This window comes from Sus scrofa, chromosome 6 (genome assembly GCF_000003025.6).
Source record: "Sus scrofa isolate TJ Tabasco breed Duroc chromosome 6, Sscrofa11.1, whole genome shotgun sequence".
Lineage (NCBI taxonomy): Eukaryota > Metazoa > Chordata > Mammalia > Artiodactyla > Suidae > Sus > Sus scrofa.
The window spans coordinates 27674705-27694173 of NC_010448.4; the positions used below are offsets into that span (position 1 = coordinate 27674705).

The following is a 19469-nucleotide window of genomic DNA, read 5'->3' on the forward strand; positions in this document are numbered from 1 at the left end:
TCCTGAGAGCTCTTTCTCTGGATCTACCTGGCCATGTGCCCTTGTCACTTGTTCTGTCTCAATTTTCCTTTCTTTTATTTATTTATTTTTACAACTGCACCCAAGGCACATGGAAGTATCCAGGCTAAGGGGCTCAAATCATAGCTGTAGCTGCCGGCCCACGCCACAGCCACAGCAACGCTGGATCTGAGCTGCATCTGCGACCTACACTGCAGCTTGCAGCAGTGCTGGATCCTTAACCGGCTGAGCGAGACCAGGGACTGGAGCCATATCCTCATGGATACTAGTCGGGTTCTTAACCTGCTGAGCCACAATGGGAACTCCTGCAGAATGTTTTTTAATGAGTGCCCTTGGGATCAAAACCTGTTCGTGGGAGCAGAAGGAAGCACAATTGGATAGAGGGGGAAACCAAGCTCTACTGCAGGCCCAACAGCTGACTCCACAGGGAACTTTAGAGCTAATATGGCCCATCAGCATTGCCCTGCTGGGCCTTTATACCCTCTTGATCAGCCAAGATCAAGAATTGATCTTGAATTGAATGTGAACTGCCCAGGAAGGAAGAATGACCTGCAGGTAGCTTTCTGCAGCCGAGGGAATCCCTGAACGGGATTAAAACATCCCAGCTGCTGGGATAACAAGTCCTTCACTGAAAACAGATCTGGGTGGTGCATCTCTGTGTCCATGTCAATCACCAACACTGTTCAAGCTGCAAGACATGCTGGGTGCTCCCCTTGAGCAGGAGGGAGCAAGATGAAGTTAGCATCAGCTGGGGCTGGGGAAGCTACCTAGACTGTGGGGTGACTTTGAGGAGGTTGGGTTTAGTCTCCAGGGCAGGCATTGTGAGGATATGCTGTGGGGGCAGTCATTCTGCCCAGCACGTTGAGAAAGGCTTCTCAGAGGCCTCTGAAGCCACACTTAATTGAAGTGTACGAGTTTGCTTGGCTGTGAAGGGGTAAGAAGCAAGCTAAACAGAGGAATTTAGCCAGGGCTGGAACAGCCGGAAGCCAAACTCCTTGCCCATTCACTCAAAAGTGTCATCTAGAGGAAGAGAACTGCTGTCTGCCTTATCAACTGTCCCTCTTGTGTTCCCAGAGGGAAGGCAGGCTGGGGAGATGGCCGTGGGCTAGTAATTCTGCCTGCCTATTTGTAAGGCAATATTACAGCATGATGGGAAACTACACGCAAGGATGGTTTACATGGATTTTTTTTTTTTTTTTTCGAGGATGGTTTAGAGCTTTGCAAATTTGGGAAAGAACCCAAGAACAGGGCAAGGTGTCAAGGTATCACGAGCAGGGAGACAAAAAAAGAGAAGGTAAAAGAGGATGCATTTGGACTCAAGACTTGATAAATGAGCCAGAAGTGAGTGTTGAATTATTCAATCTCCTTTATTGATCCATTGATCTCTATTTGCAGGTCTTGGTTTATTCTTGGTTGGCGTTTCCTGTGTCTGAGACAGCGAGAAGAGGAATGGAGGGCGGGAGGGAACATATTTTTAAGACTTAAGAAGAGAAAAGAGGCAGTACCAAAGAGGAATTTGGCAACACATATCAGGAACTTCAAAATGCCTGGGTCTTTTGACATGGTTGATCTATATCTGGAAATTGACCCTAAAAACACTATGCAAAACATTTAAGAAAAAGCCTTAGGCACCACAATGTTCACAGAAGCCTTATTTTATAACAACAAATAATGGGAAACAATCTAAATAAATATCCAGCAATAGGGGATCGGCCAAGATGCCATTCCGAGTCTTACATGACTACATGGGGAAATACTTATGCCATAGGATTAGGTCATAATGCAGCATTAAAAACTGTATGTAGAGAATGTCCTAATGGGAGAAAACAGTTTCAAATGATGCAACCGACAAGGGCTTAATCTCTAGAATATATAAGCAACTTATACAACCCAACAGCAAAAAAACCAATCAATCAATGGAAAAATGGGCAAAAGACCTGAATAGACATTTCTCCAAAGAAGATATACAGATGGCCAACAAACACATGAAAAAATGCTCAACATCGCTGATTATAAGAGAAATGCAAATCAAAACTACCATGAGATACCACCTCACACCAGTCAGAATGGCCATCATTAAGAAATCCACAAATAACAAGTGCTGGAGGGGCTGTGGAGAAAAGGGAACCCTCCTGCACTGCTGGTGGGAATGTAAACTGGTACAGCCACTATGGAGAACAGTTTGGAGAGACCTTAGAAATCTATACATAGAACTTCCATATGACCCCGCAATCCCACTCTTGGGCATCTATCCGGACAAAACTCTACTTAAAAGAGACATGTGCACCCGCATGTTCATTGCAGCACTGTTCACAATAGCCAGGACATGGAAACAACCCAAATGTCCATCGACAGATGATTGGATTCGGAAGAGGTGGTATATATACACAATGGAATACTACTCAGCCATAAAAAAGAATGACATAATGCCATTTGCAGCAACATGGATGGAACTAGAGAAACTCATACTGAGTGAAATGAGCCAGAAAGACAAAGACAAATACCATATGATATCACTTATAACTGGAATCTAATATCCAGCACAAATGAACATCTCCTCAGAAAAGAAAATCATGGACTTGGAGAAGAGACTTGTGGCTGCCTGATGGGAGGGGGAGGGAGTGGGAGGGATCGGGAGCTTGGGCTTATCAGACACAATTTAGAATAGATTTACAAGGAGATCCTGCTGAGTAGCATTGAGAACTTTGTCTAGATACTCATGTTGCAACAGAAGAAAGGGTGGGGGAAAAACTGTAATTGTAATGTATACATCTAAGGATAACCTGACCCCCTTGCTGTACAGTGGGAAAATAAAAAAAAATAATAAAAAAAAATTTAAAAAAAGAATGTCCTAACTGTGTGAAGAAATGTGGATTGAAAGAGGCCAGAGAAATTATAGTGAACTGTTAGCAATGATTGTTTAAATATGCACAAGTTTTAAATAGTTAAAACAGAATGTAAGGGTGGGTGAGAGACTCTCATATGAAAGCTGCACAGTAGTAAAATAAACACAAATTCGAGAGTTTCTGTTGTGACTCAGCGGGTTAAGAACCCACCTAGGATCCATGAGGACGCAGGTTCGATCCCCGGCCTCACTCAGTGGGTTAAGAATCCAGTGTTGCCACAAGCTGCGGTGTAGATCAGCTCCAGTCCTTCATTGCTATGGCTGTAGCATAGGCCGGCAGGTGCAGCTTAGATTTGACTCCTAGCCTGGGAATTTTCATATGCCATGGATGTGGCATTTAAAAAAAAACCAACAAAACAAAAAATTTGTGGGGAGCCAACTCCTTCCAGAACCCAGGGTATGCTTGTGTTGTGTTCTAGGTGTGCTCACCATCTCCCTGGCACATTATACGAACAAATAATAAAATGAGGTGATGCTGTGGGACAGTAGGACAATTAAAGGCCCCTGAACTCCTATTTAAAGAAAGAGTATGAGGACTTCCTGTTGTGGCTCAGTGGTTAACAAATCCAACAAGGAACCATGAGGTTGCAGGTTCAATCCCTGGCCTTGCTCAGTGGTTAAGGATCCGGCGTTGCTGTGAGCTGTGGTGTAGGTCGCAGAAATGGCTCAGATCCCATGTTGCTGTGGCTCTGGCATGGCTGGCGGCTGCAGCTCTGATTAGACCCCTAGCCTGGGAATCTCCATATGCCATGGGAGTGGCCCTAGAAAAGGCAAAAAGACCAAAAAAAAAAAAAAAAAAAAAAAAAGCATGAGGTTTTCTCCACAGAGAAAGGGGAAGAAGTCATGCTAGGTAGAGGGAACAGTTAGAACAAAGGCACTGAGGCATGTGCGAAATGCAAGGAGGCCAGTGTGGCTAGATTGCAGGGTGCCGTGGGGAGAAATGTCTGGACATGAGACTGGAGAGGAAAGTAAGGACTGCCAGGGCATCATGAATGCCAGGCTCAGGGCCTTTACCTCTCAGCCATGGGCAAGCCCGAGACTTGGAGGAAGGGTTTAAGCGCGAGGGTGGTGTGGTTAGTACTCCACATTCTCCAGTCCCCTAGTCTAGTCTGGTTCCCGTCACCCGCCAGAAACGTGGAGAGTAGGGGAGGGGCAGGGGGCTGTCCAGCAGCCCTTGCAGATGGTCAGCCAGGCCTCCTGCTCCCAGCCTGGCCCTCTTCCCAACACACCAGGTTCAGTCCCCATCCCCAGCAACCCAGACAGACCCCTCCACCTCCCATGACAAAGAGGCTCATTTGGAGCCTGGGCAAGATTTGCAAACGTCAAACTTGTAATTACAAGGATGAAATCATCTGGTTCCTTTTAAGCAAACGGGTTTATTGATTCCCAACGCTGAAGAAATGCTATTCTGGGGAAACTTGCTACTCTCTGCTTTCCTCTCCCTGTGGGATGGCTGAGCTGATGGGGGGAGGGTTGCAGGGGAGTGAAGAGGGGAAGAATCTCCTGGGAGAGAAATGCTTAAGCGCCTAAGGGTGCATCGTATTTTATGCAAATTATATCTCAAAAAAATTATTGAGGGCTCAGGAAACTGCCTCATTTGGGCAGATGACACCCTCATCCTGAACTTAAACCCATCTCTGTCCAAACACTAGAAGCTGGGTGGAGCAAGGCTTTAGGCTCTTTGCCAACCACTAGTTCCCCTTCTCTCCCACCCCCTTCAACATTCATTTGTGGCTCCAGATCCTATTTCATCTTCAGGATGGTATGGTATTTCCTCAGTAACTGAAGGGGAAAATGTTTTGTTAGAAAAAAATGCACTAGAGGCTTAGGGACCTATGGGGACCTCACCGCCCTTTCAGGAGAGGCAGATGTGGGTGGTTGTGGACACCGGATCTGGATAAAGCAATCCTTTCTGTTGGCCCCGGAAGGATGTCTAGCTAGGCCTTGACCTTCCAAGTCAAGGAGGGACAAACAGTTGGGCTCAAGGGGCAGGAATGTGCAACCATCTGGGGCAAGAGCCACATCCTGCCACAAGGTCCACAATAGGACCCCTTCATTCAACCTATTGGGACCTCTTTGGGAGCATGGTAGAGTGCTCCAGGAGGAATGACCCCAGCCACAGCTCTCCATGAGCTTTCAGTTCAGTTAAGGAGACAAGTGGGACTTTTGGCATCTCTACCAGTAGAGGCCTTGGAGTGGATGGTTAAGGGCACCAGCCCCTCTGAGCCTCAGTTTCCTCATCTGTAGAATAGGGTCAATAATAAACTTGCAGTGTGATGGTGAGGAGTGAACAAAGAGGATATACTCTCAGATGCTTAGCCATTTCATTCGCTCTAATGGGTCAAGGTCTTTTCCACATCTTATGGTCATTTCTTTACCTTTTCAGAGTCTCTATTTCCTTGTCTGTCAGATAGTGACAAGGAGAGCTATCTTAGAAGGTGGTTTTGTGAATTAACTGAGATGAAGGTCATAAAAGCAACCAGCTCAGAGCTTCCCAGTTGGGCCAGACAGTTGAGGCTTCCCTCGATGCCCCACTCAGTGTTGTGCTTTCTCTGCCCACCCCTTCCAGTTCAGTCTGGGAATCCTGCAGAAGCAGCTGCCCACCCGGGAAGGTAGGAGAGAGGAGGCCCTGGGCTGGCTGAATCCTCAGAAAAGGAAGGCTCCAAGCAGCAGGGCTTCTGAGAATTCCTGCCAGGTCTGGGGAGGCTGGGAGGGTGTTTCTAGGCAATGAACAGACACTCTCAGGCTTCCAGCTGTGGGCCCTACTAGAGCTGGCTCAAACTCCTCCATCGGTCCTCCCGGGCCAATCCATACCCAGCTGGACAGAAGCACAGAACTAAACATATCTAATGTGGATGAAAGTTTCCTTTATTAATTTCCTTTAATCCAGTCTTTTAAATAAGAAAAAAATTAACAACAACAGGCATGCAGAGGTCAGCCGAGGAGATGTCCTCCTTCAGCCTGCGGCTCGTTTCCCGGTAGTCCTGGCCGGTTGGACGCCAGACAATGCCGAGTGTGGGTTACCCTGTGGCCTGGAGTTGCCAAAGGCTGTCTGTGGTGCTGCTGTTCTGGGTCTGCCTGGCAGGCTTTCCCATCCCTTACCCTCAGGACCTCCTTCCCCACCCCCGAGAGGCTGACAGTTAGTGTACTCTGTCCGCTCTGTACTCCCACTGCTCCCAGTCAGCTCTCTTGAGACTAGAAGGGATTTGGCTTGATCCTGACCCTTTTCCTTGTCAAAAAAGTTCATGATGGCTTTCTGCCTTCGCTGCCCGGATGGTTGCCCATGAAAAAGCTTGTGGTGAAAGGGGACAGAAAAAAGGGAGCAGGTTCTGAAGTTTATCCTTGATTGCACCCACCTGCAGAAGATGGACTCCTGGATGCTGCCAATTTTGAGCAGTTTCTTCAGGAGAGAATCGAAGTGAATGGAAAAGCTGGGAAATTTGGTGGAGGGGTTGTAACAATCAAAAGAAGCAAGAGTATTATTATTGTAGCTTCTGAGGTGCCTTTTCCAAAGTAATTTGAAATATCTCACCAAAAAAATATGTGAATTACCTGTGTGATTGGTTGCATGTAGTTGCTAACAGCAAAGAGAGTTACAAATTGTATTACTTCCAGATTAATCAAGATGAAGAAGAGGAAGATGAGGATTAAAATTCAATTATCTGGCATATTTTTTATGTGTTCTTTTTTTTTTTTTTTGGTCTTTTTGTCTTTTTTTTAGGGCCACACCCGGGGCATATGGGGGATCCCAGGCTAGGAGTCTAATCAGAGCTGTAGCCGTCAGCCCACGCCACAGCCATAGCAATGCCAAATCCAAGCTGTGTCTGTGACCTACATCACAGCTCACGGCAATGCCTGATCCTTAACCCACTGAGCGAGGCCAGGGATCGAACCCACAAGCTCGTGGTTCCTAGTTGGATTCATTTCCCCTGTTCCATGACGGGAACTCCATGAGTTCTTGAATAAAAGTTGGGAACCAAAAAAAAAAGTTGGGGTTCCCTGGTGGCTCAGCTGGTTAAGGATCCAGCACTGTCACTGCTGTGGCTTGGGTCACTGTTGTGGTGCAGGTTTGATCCCTGGCCTGGGAACTTCTGCATGCTACGGGTGCAGCCAAAAAATAAAATAATAAAACACTAGGGAAAAAAAGTTCATGGTGTCTGTCTGAGTGTCTAGGCCACTCTAGTAATATTTCAACTTTTATTTATTCTACATTTCCCAGGCCAGAAATAATTATTGCTAGAGTCCAAACTCCAAGGTCAGCTACAGGTCCACGAGGCCTACCTGGACCCATTGTGGAGTAAGAGTGTTTCTTTGTGAATCATCTATTAGAGACAGAAATGAAAGAGTGTACACAATGTTTACCTAAACAGAACGTGGTTGTGTGGAATGCTATAACATGGGATGCTGTTTTTTTTCCTACTGTAGAAGCCAACAGCTGAAACTCTGCTCCTCTGACCACAGTACTTGACTGGGAGCAAACTCATCATCTTCCCCTCATTTAAATAATGGCAGTGTTGTCTTAGTGCCCAAAGGTCTTCTTAGCTGAACTGGGAAGACAGGGAAGAGGCAACAGATGGATAAACTTTTCTTTCTTGTGGGTGACTTAGTTCTGCCTTTGTAACTTGGTGTAGGAGCTGCCTCAGTTACTTACCTCTCAACACAAAGTGCACGTTTTGAGGCTAGTTTTGTCTGCACTTTGTGCTGGTGTGAAGTTTCCCTCTTCAGTTTCACCAGAACTTTTAGAAAGAGAAATTCAAATGGCACCTTTTGCCAGATGTAGCTGAGGCAAATGGTTCAGTGTACTCTCCCTCCCTCCTTTTGGGAAAACTGCTTTCTTCTTGTGAGCCACCCAGGAAGTCCAAAACTGCTCTCTTCTTCTTTCAACCATTGGCTTCTCTCTGAAGCTGCCAATCTCAGGCTCCCAACCTGTGATGAGAGAGCATGTGACATAAACTGGCCAGTATCATCACATCTGTCTAGACATGATAATTTGGCAGAGGGGAGAGTTTGTGACTCAGATTGGACCAATCTGGGAGATTGAGACTTGGGAGATGGAGAAGTGGCTGCTCCCATCCTTTGCCAGGAAATAAATGCCATCAAAGAGGCTCCAATAGACTTGAGCAGTAAGAAGAAACGAAGAAATAAAAGAGTCCCTCTCTGTGATATGTTTACTTAATACTGACACTTTGTAGTTTCAAGGTTTTTTTTTTTTTTTTTTTTAATTGGTTTTCTGTCACTTGCAACTGAAAGACACCTGAAAGAAATATTCTGAGATGGCTGGAGGCCCAACAATAGTGGTCGGTGACATCCATATTTATGTATATAATTTCTGTTTGTATAAATACACGCATTCACACAGCTTGGTGTAGGCTGGAGAGCATGCCCTTGGAAGGAGTTGATTCTATGTCTGCCTTTCAGAAAGAGTACGTTTGTTAAAACCACCAGCCTACACATTTGACTTTGCTGAAAACTCCCTCCCTAACCTTGGGTAATCAATCACTAACTGGACTTCAGTTACAGTGACCAACCAATCCAGTTTGCCAGCGACTGAGTGGTTTCCTGGGACACGGGACTTTTATTGCTAAAACCGGGATATTCCATCAACCTAGCTCAGTTCCATATCGATGAAAATGAGATTGGACCAGACAGTGGTGGGAAATTCTGCCAAACCCTGCATTCTGGCAGACATTGCCAAATGCCCTTGGCACTAATTCTTGTGAGTTTGAATATATCCTTACAATCCTTTGCAACAAGGCCAGCTACTGTCATTCATAGTCGGCACCAGTTTACCAGTTTACCATCCTTGGACTGAGTTTTTGACAAGCTGGGATTTTAAGGATAGAATCTATTGGGGACCAACTTCGAGTCAAGCTCTGCCATGAATCCCATGTCACACTCTCTCCAGCTTGCGCTCAATGACTTCCCTGGAACTTGTGGATCTTGTTTTTTAGGATTTGATTGCACATTTGTGTAAATATATGGACTGGCACTGGATTGTATAATTCAGCTTGTTCTTTAGAAATGTAAATTTATTGAGTGCACATCATGTGCTAGAACTATACAAAGGTTATCACTCTAACACTGTGAGCTTGTGAGTGTCTGCGTTTTGGAAACAAGCACACTGAGGCTTAGCCCCAGTGCCTGTGGAAGGGCCCCAGCCCGCAGGCAGTGAAGGTGAGCGAGATCCCTTTTGAGTCCCTTCTGACTCAACAGCTCTGACCTTTCCACCATGATGTGGATTCATTCGGATTCTTTCGTCTCTTCCACCTTTAGCCTTTGATGTGCACAGCCCACACCCATCCAGGTCGGTTTTCAGACGCAAAGTCTGCAAGGACTTAAGTTTCCTCGCCTTCACGTGACAGTCTGGGGCTACTCCGCGCTGCCGGGGAGCCCAAAAGTTCCAGACAGTGGAAAGAAAGGACTCGCGCAGGCCGCTTCCTGTCTCCTAGAACCGAGCAGACCCCCACAGGGTGATTCCACACAAAGTGGCCCGCGGGCGGGCCTGAGGGCGAGGGCCGCGCGGCAGGAGGAGCTCGGTTTCACTGCCGCCCTTGGGCGCCGCCAGCCGGAGGGCGGCGCATGCGCGGCGCGGATCGCGGAGTTGTGAATGGTGCGTTTTGTTTGCCGGAGTTTGGGGCGGGCGGGCGCGCGAGGAGGAGGGGTGGGGCCGGCGGGGGCGGAGCGGGAGGGCTAGCGAGGTGGGCGGCGAGAGGAAGTGGCTGCGGCGGCGGCGGCGGCGGCCGGGGGCGGCGAGTGCTGGGACCGCGCGGGCGGTAGGCAACGGCTGAGGCGGCGGCAGCGGTGCAGCGGCGTGGGTTGGGCTCGAGCGGGCAGCGGCACCTCAGACTCCCGGGAGCGGGAGCCCACGCGGGCGGGCGCCTGAAACAAAGGGAAGCGAGAGTCAGGGCGCCGCGGGTGGGCGGTCAGTCGGTCAGCGCGTAGCCGGCCAGCGGGTGCCCGCGCAAGCCCGGAGCCCGGCCGGCCGGCACGGCCTCAGGGCGGGAAGATGCCGCGTGTCGTGCCTGACCAGAGAAGCAAGTTCGAGAACGAGGAGTTCTTCAGGAAGCTGAGCCGCGAATGTGAGGTGAGGCAGGCGGGCGGGCGGCGGGGAGGCCGCGGCGCGCCCCGAGTGGGCCCGGGCGGAGAAAAGTTTGGGCTGCGCGGCCCGCGGAGGAGCAATCTCGCCCGGGCAGCCGTCTGCCCGCAGACTCTGCTTGCCCTTATCGGCGCCGCGCGGGGCGGGCGGCGTCGCGGATTTGGCTCCTGATTTCGGGCCGTCTCTGCCTTGCAGATTAAGTACACGGGCTTCAGGGACCGGCCCCACGAGGAGCGCCAGGCGCGCTTCCAGAACGCCTGCCGCGACGGCCGCTCGGAAATCGTAAGTCCGCTGGGCAGGGGCGCGGGGAGCGGGGCGCGAGGCGCGCTCAGGGCACTTGTTGCGCGGGGGCCGCCGGGGCCCAGGCGGGTTCCGCGCGGCGCCGCGGACGCCGCGGCTCCCGGAACTGAGCGGGCGCCGTCTCACTTCCTACTCGGGATTCAAAATGCGAAACCAGACACTGGCGGGCCGCGTCCTCGCGGGGAGACGCTTCCCTGTGGCCCTCGGTGGGCGGAATCTGTTTCCCAGACACGGCTCCGCACACACCGTGCGGTGAGTGGAACTCGAACCGGAGCCCAACTAAACAGGGCAAGGCCGCTGTAAGGGCTGTGTCACTGCTTAAAGGGTCAGGGTGTTATTAGTAGGAAGAAAACAGCCGTACGGAAAAAGAATTGGGCTTCGTTCAAGGTTCTAGTTCTTGGGCGTTAGTTTGTCTCTAAGACGCTAGATTTTTAGTAAATCTGTATGTGGAGCTGTCCCACTTTCAGGATAGCTGAGAGTAAATGAGAGTAAATCCAATTATCTGTTGTCCTAATAGAGGGAAAAAAAGTCCTCAAGAACGTGTCATTCTCTTCCTCGAATGTTAAGCCTCAGGAGACCCGGAAAGAAACCATTGGGTTTTTTCCAAAGCTAAAAAAACTCCCGTTTAGGCCTGCAATTCCTAAATAATTGCATAGCTTTGCAAAACTCACAGTTGATCTGAGGCCGTATTTTAGGTGGTAGATTTCGTACTTCATGGCTACCAAACCTAACGTGGAAAAAAAATTCAGGTGTTCTAGTTTCTCCCATCTTCTGATTTTCCCTATTGGAGGTACTAATGAGGAGGAAATGATCCAAAAAGTGGATAGAAAAAAGAGAAGAGGTTGATTATTATTTAAACAAAAAAATTGAAGCACTGTATAATGGAATCTAATGGTCTCCATGACCTGGGCCATCACATCTCTGGACACTTGAAGTATGGGCACGGTTTGAATTTAGGTTAACAATAGGAAGACTTACTGGAACGTTTACTTTTACCACCCCTTGTACAGTATAGAATCTGTTTTTATTGGGATGTAATTTACATTATAAAATTTTATCTTTCCATCACTGAAATCAAATTTATTTTTAAGAGTATTTTGATATTTAAAATGAAGGCTTTTTAGAGTTGTGTTACAGATAATGAGAAGATATTGGTCAGATTTATTAGGAGCTCTAGAATGTTTGGTCGTTATTTCCTGTTATAAAAGGGAATCTCTAGCTTTTCACCCACTTTCTTGAGTAGTTGTAATAGTTACATGACTCAAATATATAGGACACATACTTTTTGGTTTTGGCACTGAGTGGTAGAATAACCATTCATTCATTGATTATATCATCCTTTTCTGGCTTTCCTTTTGGAAAAGGTGGATGGTATGTATACCTAACCAATGCTTCTCTTGGAGGTAATTGATGTAAGTATGAAAGATGAGTTACAAAATGCTTTCACAGTTTTAGAGCTGAGGTTTTGGGGAAAACCTAATGAAACATAGCTAATAGGGAATCTTTTGTCATATCAGGCTTTATGGCATGTAGTTATGATTTGGAAGTATAATTTAACTCATTGTATTTGAACTACTAAATTATAGCATGAATTAATACTATAGAAGTATTATAGGTTGCTTGTGTTTGTCATAAATTTTTCTTCAGGGACAGATCAGTCATTCTAATTCTAGGCCTTCCCCCTCTTCCAAATGGCTGATCCTACAAATTTGAATTAGTTATAAATTTCTGACAGTTATTAAAGGTGAAAGAAGCTAGATGGAATTCTATGTAAGATTTGTAATTAAGACAACTTGTTGAATAAATGTAACAGTATTTGAAAGGAATTTCACATTTTCCTCCTTTTCTAGTTTCCTCCCTTTAATTCAGTGTTACCCACATTTACCTTAAGAGATAATTGTTAGTTCCTCAAGGATGGAGACCACATTAATTCTATATATACCCCCACTGTATAGGTTTTGCATAGTGTCTTTTGCATCATAGTACTTGATTATTTGAATTTAAAGGTTACTTAATTTAATGCCCAAAATTTATCTTATGACTTAGGCTGTGGCTTTTTCTCCTTTGACTGTGGAAAATAGGTGTGGAAAAGGCATTATTTTGTTTCTGTTTTGACAGCCATATATGGTAAAAATACACTTAGTTCCCATAACTGTTCCCAACCCTCCCCCCACCTTTATTCTTTTTTATTTTGAATTCTTTTAACTTATCAGGTTAATGAAGAGTTTATTTTGTATTTAGATATGAAACAATGTAAGAGCTGTGTTGCTCATCTCTTCTTAGCTGTAAAACTTATCCAGACTCCATGTCATAGCATGAAACAAATGTAATTATGGATGAGGAGTAGAATCTATTTGGTAAAATCTGATTTGTTCCTTATATAAGTTCTTATTGTAGTAAGAATGTTAGAGATCTCTTCAATACTAATGATTAATTTAAAAAAAAACTTATGAGAGGTATGGTGATTCTGTTGTGAAAGCTGTAAAAGTTATATATTTTTAATCCTGAAGATAGAAAAATAAAGTGTATTGGATGGACACAGGTGTGCTGTTTTACAGTTCATGAAACCTATGCTATATAGTTAGGACGGTCTGAAAATCCTACATGCAGATACTTTTACCATTGTGACTTTGTTTTGTTTTGTTTTCAAGTAGAATTTTCCTGACTCTTATTTGTGTAGGTATTCCATTTAAAAAAAAAGTTCTGTGGTCACATTAATTTGGGAAATGCTATTCTAGAATGATCTGTTTTTACCACTTTTGTCTCAGAGAGAGTGATGTTGATGAGATAATGGGCATGAAGTGATGAAACAGGAAATCTCTTCTGAGGTTGGTCTTCAGGCAGGAGGTGAGGTAATAAGAACTGCAGAATGCCTTTGCTTAGTACAGAGCTGATTTGGGGTACATTGGTGGCAAAAGATTCGTTACAAGATGAATACTGGAGAAACTTGCTTGGGGAATTTTGACAGCATATTCATGGGCAGAATCTCTTACCTGCTGTCACGCTGCTCTGAGAATTTATTAGCCGAGGCTGAAAAAGTTGGCTGTCTTCTCCAGCTCAAAATTATTATTATTATTTATTTATTTATTTTGTTTGTTTGTTTGTCTTTTTGGCATTTCTTGGGCGGCTCTCGTGGCATATGGAGGTTCCCAGGCTAGGGGTCTAATTGGAGCTGTAGTCACTCACTGGCCTATGCCACAGCCGCAGCAACACGGGATCCGAGCCGAGTCTGCAACCTGCACCACAGCTCACGGCAAAGCCAGATCCTTAGCCCACTGAGCAAGGCCAGGGATCGAACTTGGAACCTCACGGTTCCTAGTCGGATTCGTTAACCACTTCGCCATGACGGGAACGCCCTCAAAATTATTTCTGTTATTTAGCAGATACATGTAGCATTTACTTGGCACTGTCCTCAGCGCTTTATAAATACCGAAACTGAAGTTCAGAATTAAGTAATTTGCCTCAGTCATACAGCCTAGGAAGTTTGCCTTCTAGTGTCTGCTTTTTATTTGAACTATTATTAGTTCATTTCATGTCACATGGTTGTTTTTTAAACTTATGCTAAAGTGGGCAAAATTTTTTTTAAAGGTTAATCTAATGTTGATGTTTGTTTAGTCTCTATTCATATAAAATATTTACCAAAAGAAAAGGTATTTCAATTGATCAGAGAGATGCCATTAAAGATGTCTATAGAGAGTTCCCGTTGTGGCTCAGTGATTAATGAACCCGACTAGTATCCATAAGGACCCAGGTTCGATCCCTGGCCTCACTCTGTGGGTTAAGGACCCCGCATTGCTGTGAGCTGTGTTGTAGGTCGCAGATGCAGCTCGGATCCCACCGCAGTTGCTGTGGCTGTAGTGTAGGCCAGCCGCTATAGCTCCGGTTTGACCCCTAGCCTGGGAACCTCCAAATGCCTTGGGTGTGGCCCTAAAAAGACAAGACCAAAAAAAAAAAAAAAAAAAGATGTCCATAAAGATTTAGCAGTTAGGTTGATAGCTGTACCTATAGTTCTATGCATAGAAATTGGAAATACTTAAATAATTTTTATCTCTAAAGAATCTAAGCTGTTAATTATCAGGGAACTAGTGGATAACTGACTCAGCGAATGCTTTAAACAAATTGCCAAAATTGTGAACCTCTTGCTTTGCGATTAGGACTCAATGCTTGGAAATAAATTATGCTTTAGAACTTTAATTAGTGAAGTAAAACAAAAAGTTCATTGATTTCAACAAAGAAGAGTTTACAATTAGACGATGAAAGTGTTTTTTGTTTTTTTGTTTTTTTTTCCAAAATGCTTTTTACTTATTTATTTCAGATTTTCCCTGGGAAAAAGGGACAGTGTTATTTCCATTTTTTAGTGTTTTTTCCATTTTTTACTTTGGGAAAAAAAGAGTTAAATTGCTTAGGGGCTACACAGAATGACACTTTATTGAAATGGTTTTAGATTGTTCTGTTTGTTGAGCTGTAACATCCAAATCTTTTATAAATATTAGATGAATACTCTTTTGTTACCATTAGATCCAGTTCTCCTAAAGTCGAATTTTAGAAGAAGCATGTTTTTTTAATCATCCAAGGTTTTAGAAAGATGAGAAGTACTGTCACATCACATGCTATATGGTTTATCAGAGCAGAGACAGTCCCAAGTGCATTTTTAACATGAACTTTGGAGCGTAGTGTTTCCTTGAGCAAGGGAAATCAAGAAAAATTAAAATGTCTCATTTATACAACTTTCAATTATGGTATGCTTTAGAATTTAAAATATTTAGCTCTTCAGTGATTTTCACATTTGAAAATAACAAGTTTTTAAATTCAGTGATGGTGACTTCTGTTTAGACATGAGCAGTGTGCAATACTAACGTCAGCAAAAAATGTCCTGAAAGAAAGTATTGATTCCGTGTCTGATTTTATATTTAAGCAGCCAATGGCAAATGTCCTCAAAATGGAATCAGATGTTTGTAACTTAATACTTAAGAAAAATGATGAGTGCATGTTTTTTACTTTTAAGTAATCTCGGTACTGCTTGGCTTAAGACAGAAACTGATGTAAAAATAAATGACTGCCTGCATAATTTATGTAATGTCCTGCTCCTGATCCTGTTTGTATTGATTTTTCTAAAAGGCTTTTGTGGCCACAGGAACCAATCTGTCTCTCCAGTTTTTTCCGGCCAGCTGGCAGGGAGAACAGCGACAAACACCTAGCCGGGAGTATGTCGACTTAGAAAGAGAAGCAGGCAAGGTAGGAAACATTTCTTTGCAATTTGCAATTCTGTGGACTGTTTTCTATTAGACATTATCTGATGATTTACATTTTAATAAAGAAATCAGAGATCTGATTATATAGGCATATGATCAGATTTGTTTTCTTTCCATATTATAAAGATACAATGCAGTTTTCAAAAATCAATTATTTAGTGTAATTCCATTACTAATTTCACGTATATAACATTCACCATAGAAAGTTCTAGCCCTGAAGTTCCCTCTGTGGCGCAACGGGATCGGCCTCAAAGACAGAGTACTTTCTTACATGTAACATTTGAAACAGTTCCTTTAAGTGTTGACAAGAAGTTTTTTGTTTGGCTAAAATGTGTGTGACTATAGTGTTGTTAAAAAAATGAAATTTAGAGAAAAATGGGAAAAGGCTCTAGGCTTAAAATTTAATATTTAGAAGCAGTTCTTGGTTGACTAATTCTGTTAATATAGCAAATTTAATTTTGAGAAAAATAATATGAAAGTGTTAACTGAAAAATTTTTTTTGTTTTGAGGAAAAGCTTCTGGGAAAACAAATATATGTCTTAAAATTTGTATGTTGGAAGTCTAGGTTGAGATATGAAAAATGCAGGTAGAAATGTTTAAGTTGAGAGCCCTATTCGGATCTAAATTAAATGTATTGTAGGGTTTTGGTGAAGTGTTAATAATATCTTGGATTGGTTCATCTTTCAACGTGAAATGTTCTTGAAATAAAATCTTTAAAGGAAAAAAAAAGTTTGACTTCATTTTATGCTAAGTATCTCTCCTGTTTGCTTTTCAATTTGTTTCCATAAATGTTTTTATTAACTTGCAAAATTACTTTTCTAAGTGTCAATGTGAATAACAACCTGCCGCTTTATCTGTAAAACATGAGAAGCAGCTAAATATTCCTTTGATAAACTTAAAACGTTTTTGTATTGGGCTGTATTAGGAAAAGGATTTTCTTATCTTGTATATATACAGTGAAGAGTTTTTTGTTCAATTTTGTGAATCAAGGTTTAATCTTTTGTCAGTGACAAATCAATTTTTTGATTGGGAGAGGAAAAATAGATTACAGAATTTAAAAATGATTAATAAGTAAGAAATTGGCTCTTCTATGTATTAGCTTGTTTTCCTGCAAGATTAAAAGCAAATGTTCTAAGAGTTCCTGTCATGGCTCATCGGAAACGAATCTGCCTGGTATCCATGAGGACCCAGATTCCATCTCTGGCCTCGCTCAGTGGGTTAAGGATCTAGCAGTGCCGTAAACTGTGGTGTAGGTCACAGACGCGGCTCGCGTCTCATGTTGTTGTGGCTGAAGCTTTGGCTGGCAGCTGTAGCTCTGATTGGACCCCTAGCTTGGGAACCTCCATGTGCCTTGGGTGTGGCCCTAAAAAAGCAAGAAAAAAAAATTTTTTTTTTCCTTGTTGAAAATACTTCCTTGAAGTCTGTTTTACATGGTAGCTCAGATACTAAAGACAGAAGCTAAAAAAATTCCTTTTCTCTCAACTTTTGTGCTAAACTATTTTAAGACTTCAAGATTAACATCTCAATGTTTCTGAAAGTTTCTAGTATTTAATAACTGTTGGCTCAAATTAATTTAATGATTTCTGTTTACTGGATTGAAGACTGTTATCCTTGGACTTAAGCTATTGAGATATTTTCAGTTATATGAGCCACAAGAACAAAAACATTTGGTGGTTTATTCTAGAATTTAGAGGGTATGTTTTCAAATAATCAGGAAAAGTGATTATTTGAAAACATACTGATGCAAGAAATCAAGAAACTTCTATTTTATTAATATTTGTTTTATGATTTTTTTTTCTGTAAAGGGCCAGATAGTATTTTCAGTTTTGTAAGCATATAGTCTCTATTGCAGCTACTCAGGTTTGCTGTTATAGTGTGAAGGAGCCATAGACAATGTGTAAACAAATGAACGTGGCTATGTTCCAAAGAAGGTAATGCTGGCAGAAATCTGTATCTTTCCCTCAGGTTTAAATCTGTAAATGTTTATGTATAGATGGTCTATTTCTCAAATATAATTTTACCAACACCTTTACTACACCAGTGGAGTCTACAGGAGAAAGCATTTTGAGGAAACAGACAAAAAAACCCTGCTAGTATATTGCTCTACGCCACTGGAATAAGTATGCCAGTGAATTTAAAGAAAAGATGGTGACCTGTGTTTTCTCATCCATAGAGCTCAGGCTACAGGGTCTCTTATTTCTTTCTCCTTTTTTATGTTATCTTTCTGATAACCTTTGGCATTTATTTCTCTCCCCATAGGACCAGGAGTAGAAGCAAAGCAAATTGAAAGAATTTACCTAAATGGTAATTATTTGCTTCTGCTCCTTGCATTGAATCTCAAATCAGTGTCTCTTTTTCCATGTACTCTCAACCTGCTTACCTCCTATAGCAGCTTAGTTCTTGTCCCATTCAAACCCGCCTTTGAGGAAATGAGTGGTTAAGCCTTTTGAGTTAGGCATAATGAAGTCCTGGCTTCATATATGTCTTCATTTACTTTTAGGTAACTTTAGAGAAGTTTTTAATCTTTATGGTCCTCGGTTATAATATGAGGTTAATAAATACCTCTCAGGGTTGCCGTAGTGATTAAATCAAATAGTGTATATAAAGTGCATAGCTCAGTCCTTGACACGGTTATTCAGAAATTCATTCATTCCTATGGCCTTTGTTGAACACCCTTTTTTTTTTTTTTTTTTTTTTTTTTTGCTTTTTAGTGCTGTATTCATGGCATATGGACGGTCTCAAGGCTAGGGGTCAAACCAGAGCTATAGTTGCTGGCCTACACCACAGCCACAGCAGTGCAGAATCTGAGCTGCATCTGCGACCTACGCCACAGCTCACGGCAACTCCAGATCCTTAACCCACTGAGCAAGGCCAGAGATTGAACCCACAACCTCATGGTTCCTAGTCAGATTCGTTTCCATTGTGCCACGATGGGAACTCCTGTTGAACAACTTTTATGTATGTTGAGTGAGCACCGTCCTTAGCACTGTAGATACATCAGTGAACAAAGCAAAGACCCTGCCCTAGAGGGTTTTTTATGGAAGGAATGGAGGAATAGACAGTATGCGTAGTACATAAGTTATGTAATATGTTATAAAGTGGTAAGTGCTCTGATAACAAAGGAAAATTAGAGTAAAATAAGGGTTATCAATGAGTGGAAATGTTTACAGTTTTGAATAGAATAGTCTGGGTAAAAAAGTTCATATTTGAGCATAGACCCAAAGGAGATTAGAGAATGATGAGCCCTGCAGATATCTGAGGGAAAGATGTTCCAGACAGAGGAGACAGCCTTGTAAAGGCCTGAAGAGTGGGAGCTTGCACAGTGTGTTTGATAAATAGGAAGCAGGCTGATGCGGCTGGAGTAGATTGAGAAAGGAGGAAAGTAGTAGGAGAGGAGATGAGGGAGATAACAAGCAGCTAGTTTATATGACTGTGGAAAGCCATTGTGACAACATGGACTTTTATTCTGAGTGGAATGGGGCATAGTTTCTTTCTGAGTAGATGATGATATGATCTGCCTTAGGTTTTGAAAGGATCACTCCAGCTGCTGGGTTAATAGTAGATTTAGGGAGCGAGAGTGAAGCAGGAAGACCAATTGGGCTGTTGCAGTAATCTTGGCGAGAAACTAAGGTGGTAGCAGTGGAAGTGGTAAGAGGTAGTCATAGTCTGGATGTATTTTGAGATAGAGCCAACAAGATTTGCTTATGTATTGGATGTGGTATGTGAATGTAAAGAATGACTCAAGCTTTTTTGGTTAGAACAGCAGGAAACATACGATTGCTGTCATGTGAGGTGGGAAAAGCTGTGGGTGAACAATTGAGCAGTTTAGAACATGTGAGTTTATGGTGGTCGTTTTTTTCAGCTTCTATTTTCTCACTGCTTTTTCATAAGTGGCTTT

The 19469-nt window shown here is 43.3% G+C and overlaps 1 protein-coding gene across 6 annotated transcripts in view; it reads left to right on the plus strand.

The window, feature by feature from the left end:
• The window catches only part of CBFB (core-binding factor beta subunit), a 66537-nt gene continuing 56683 nt past the window's right edge, over nt 9616-19469 (plus strand). For 4 of the 6 annotated variants that reach the window (XM_021094053.1, XM_021094052.1, XM_021094056.1 and 1 more), the window contains exons 1-3: nt 9616-10007; nt 10215-10301; nt 15438-15554. In XM_021094053.1, coding sequence (XP_020949712.1) covers nt 9930-10007; nt 10215-10301; nt 15438-15554 — 282 coding nt within the window. In that variant the 5' untranslated portion in view covers nt 9616-9929. The remainder of the gene's footprint in view (nt 10008-10214; nt 10302-15437; nt 15555-19469) is intronic. The other 2 variants (XM_021094057.1, XM_021094058.1) reach the window with 2 other exon arrangements.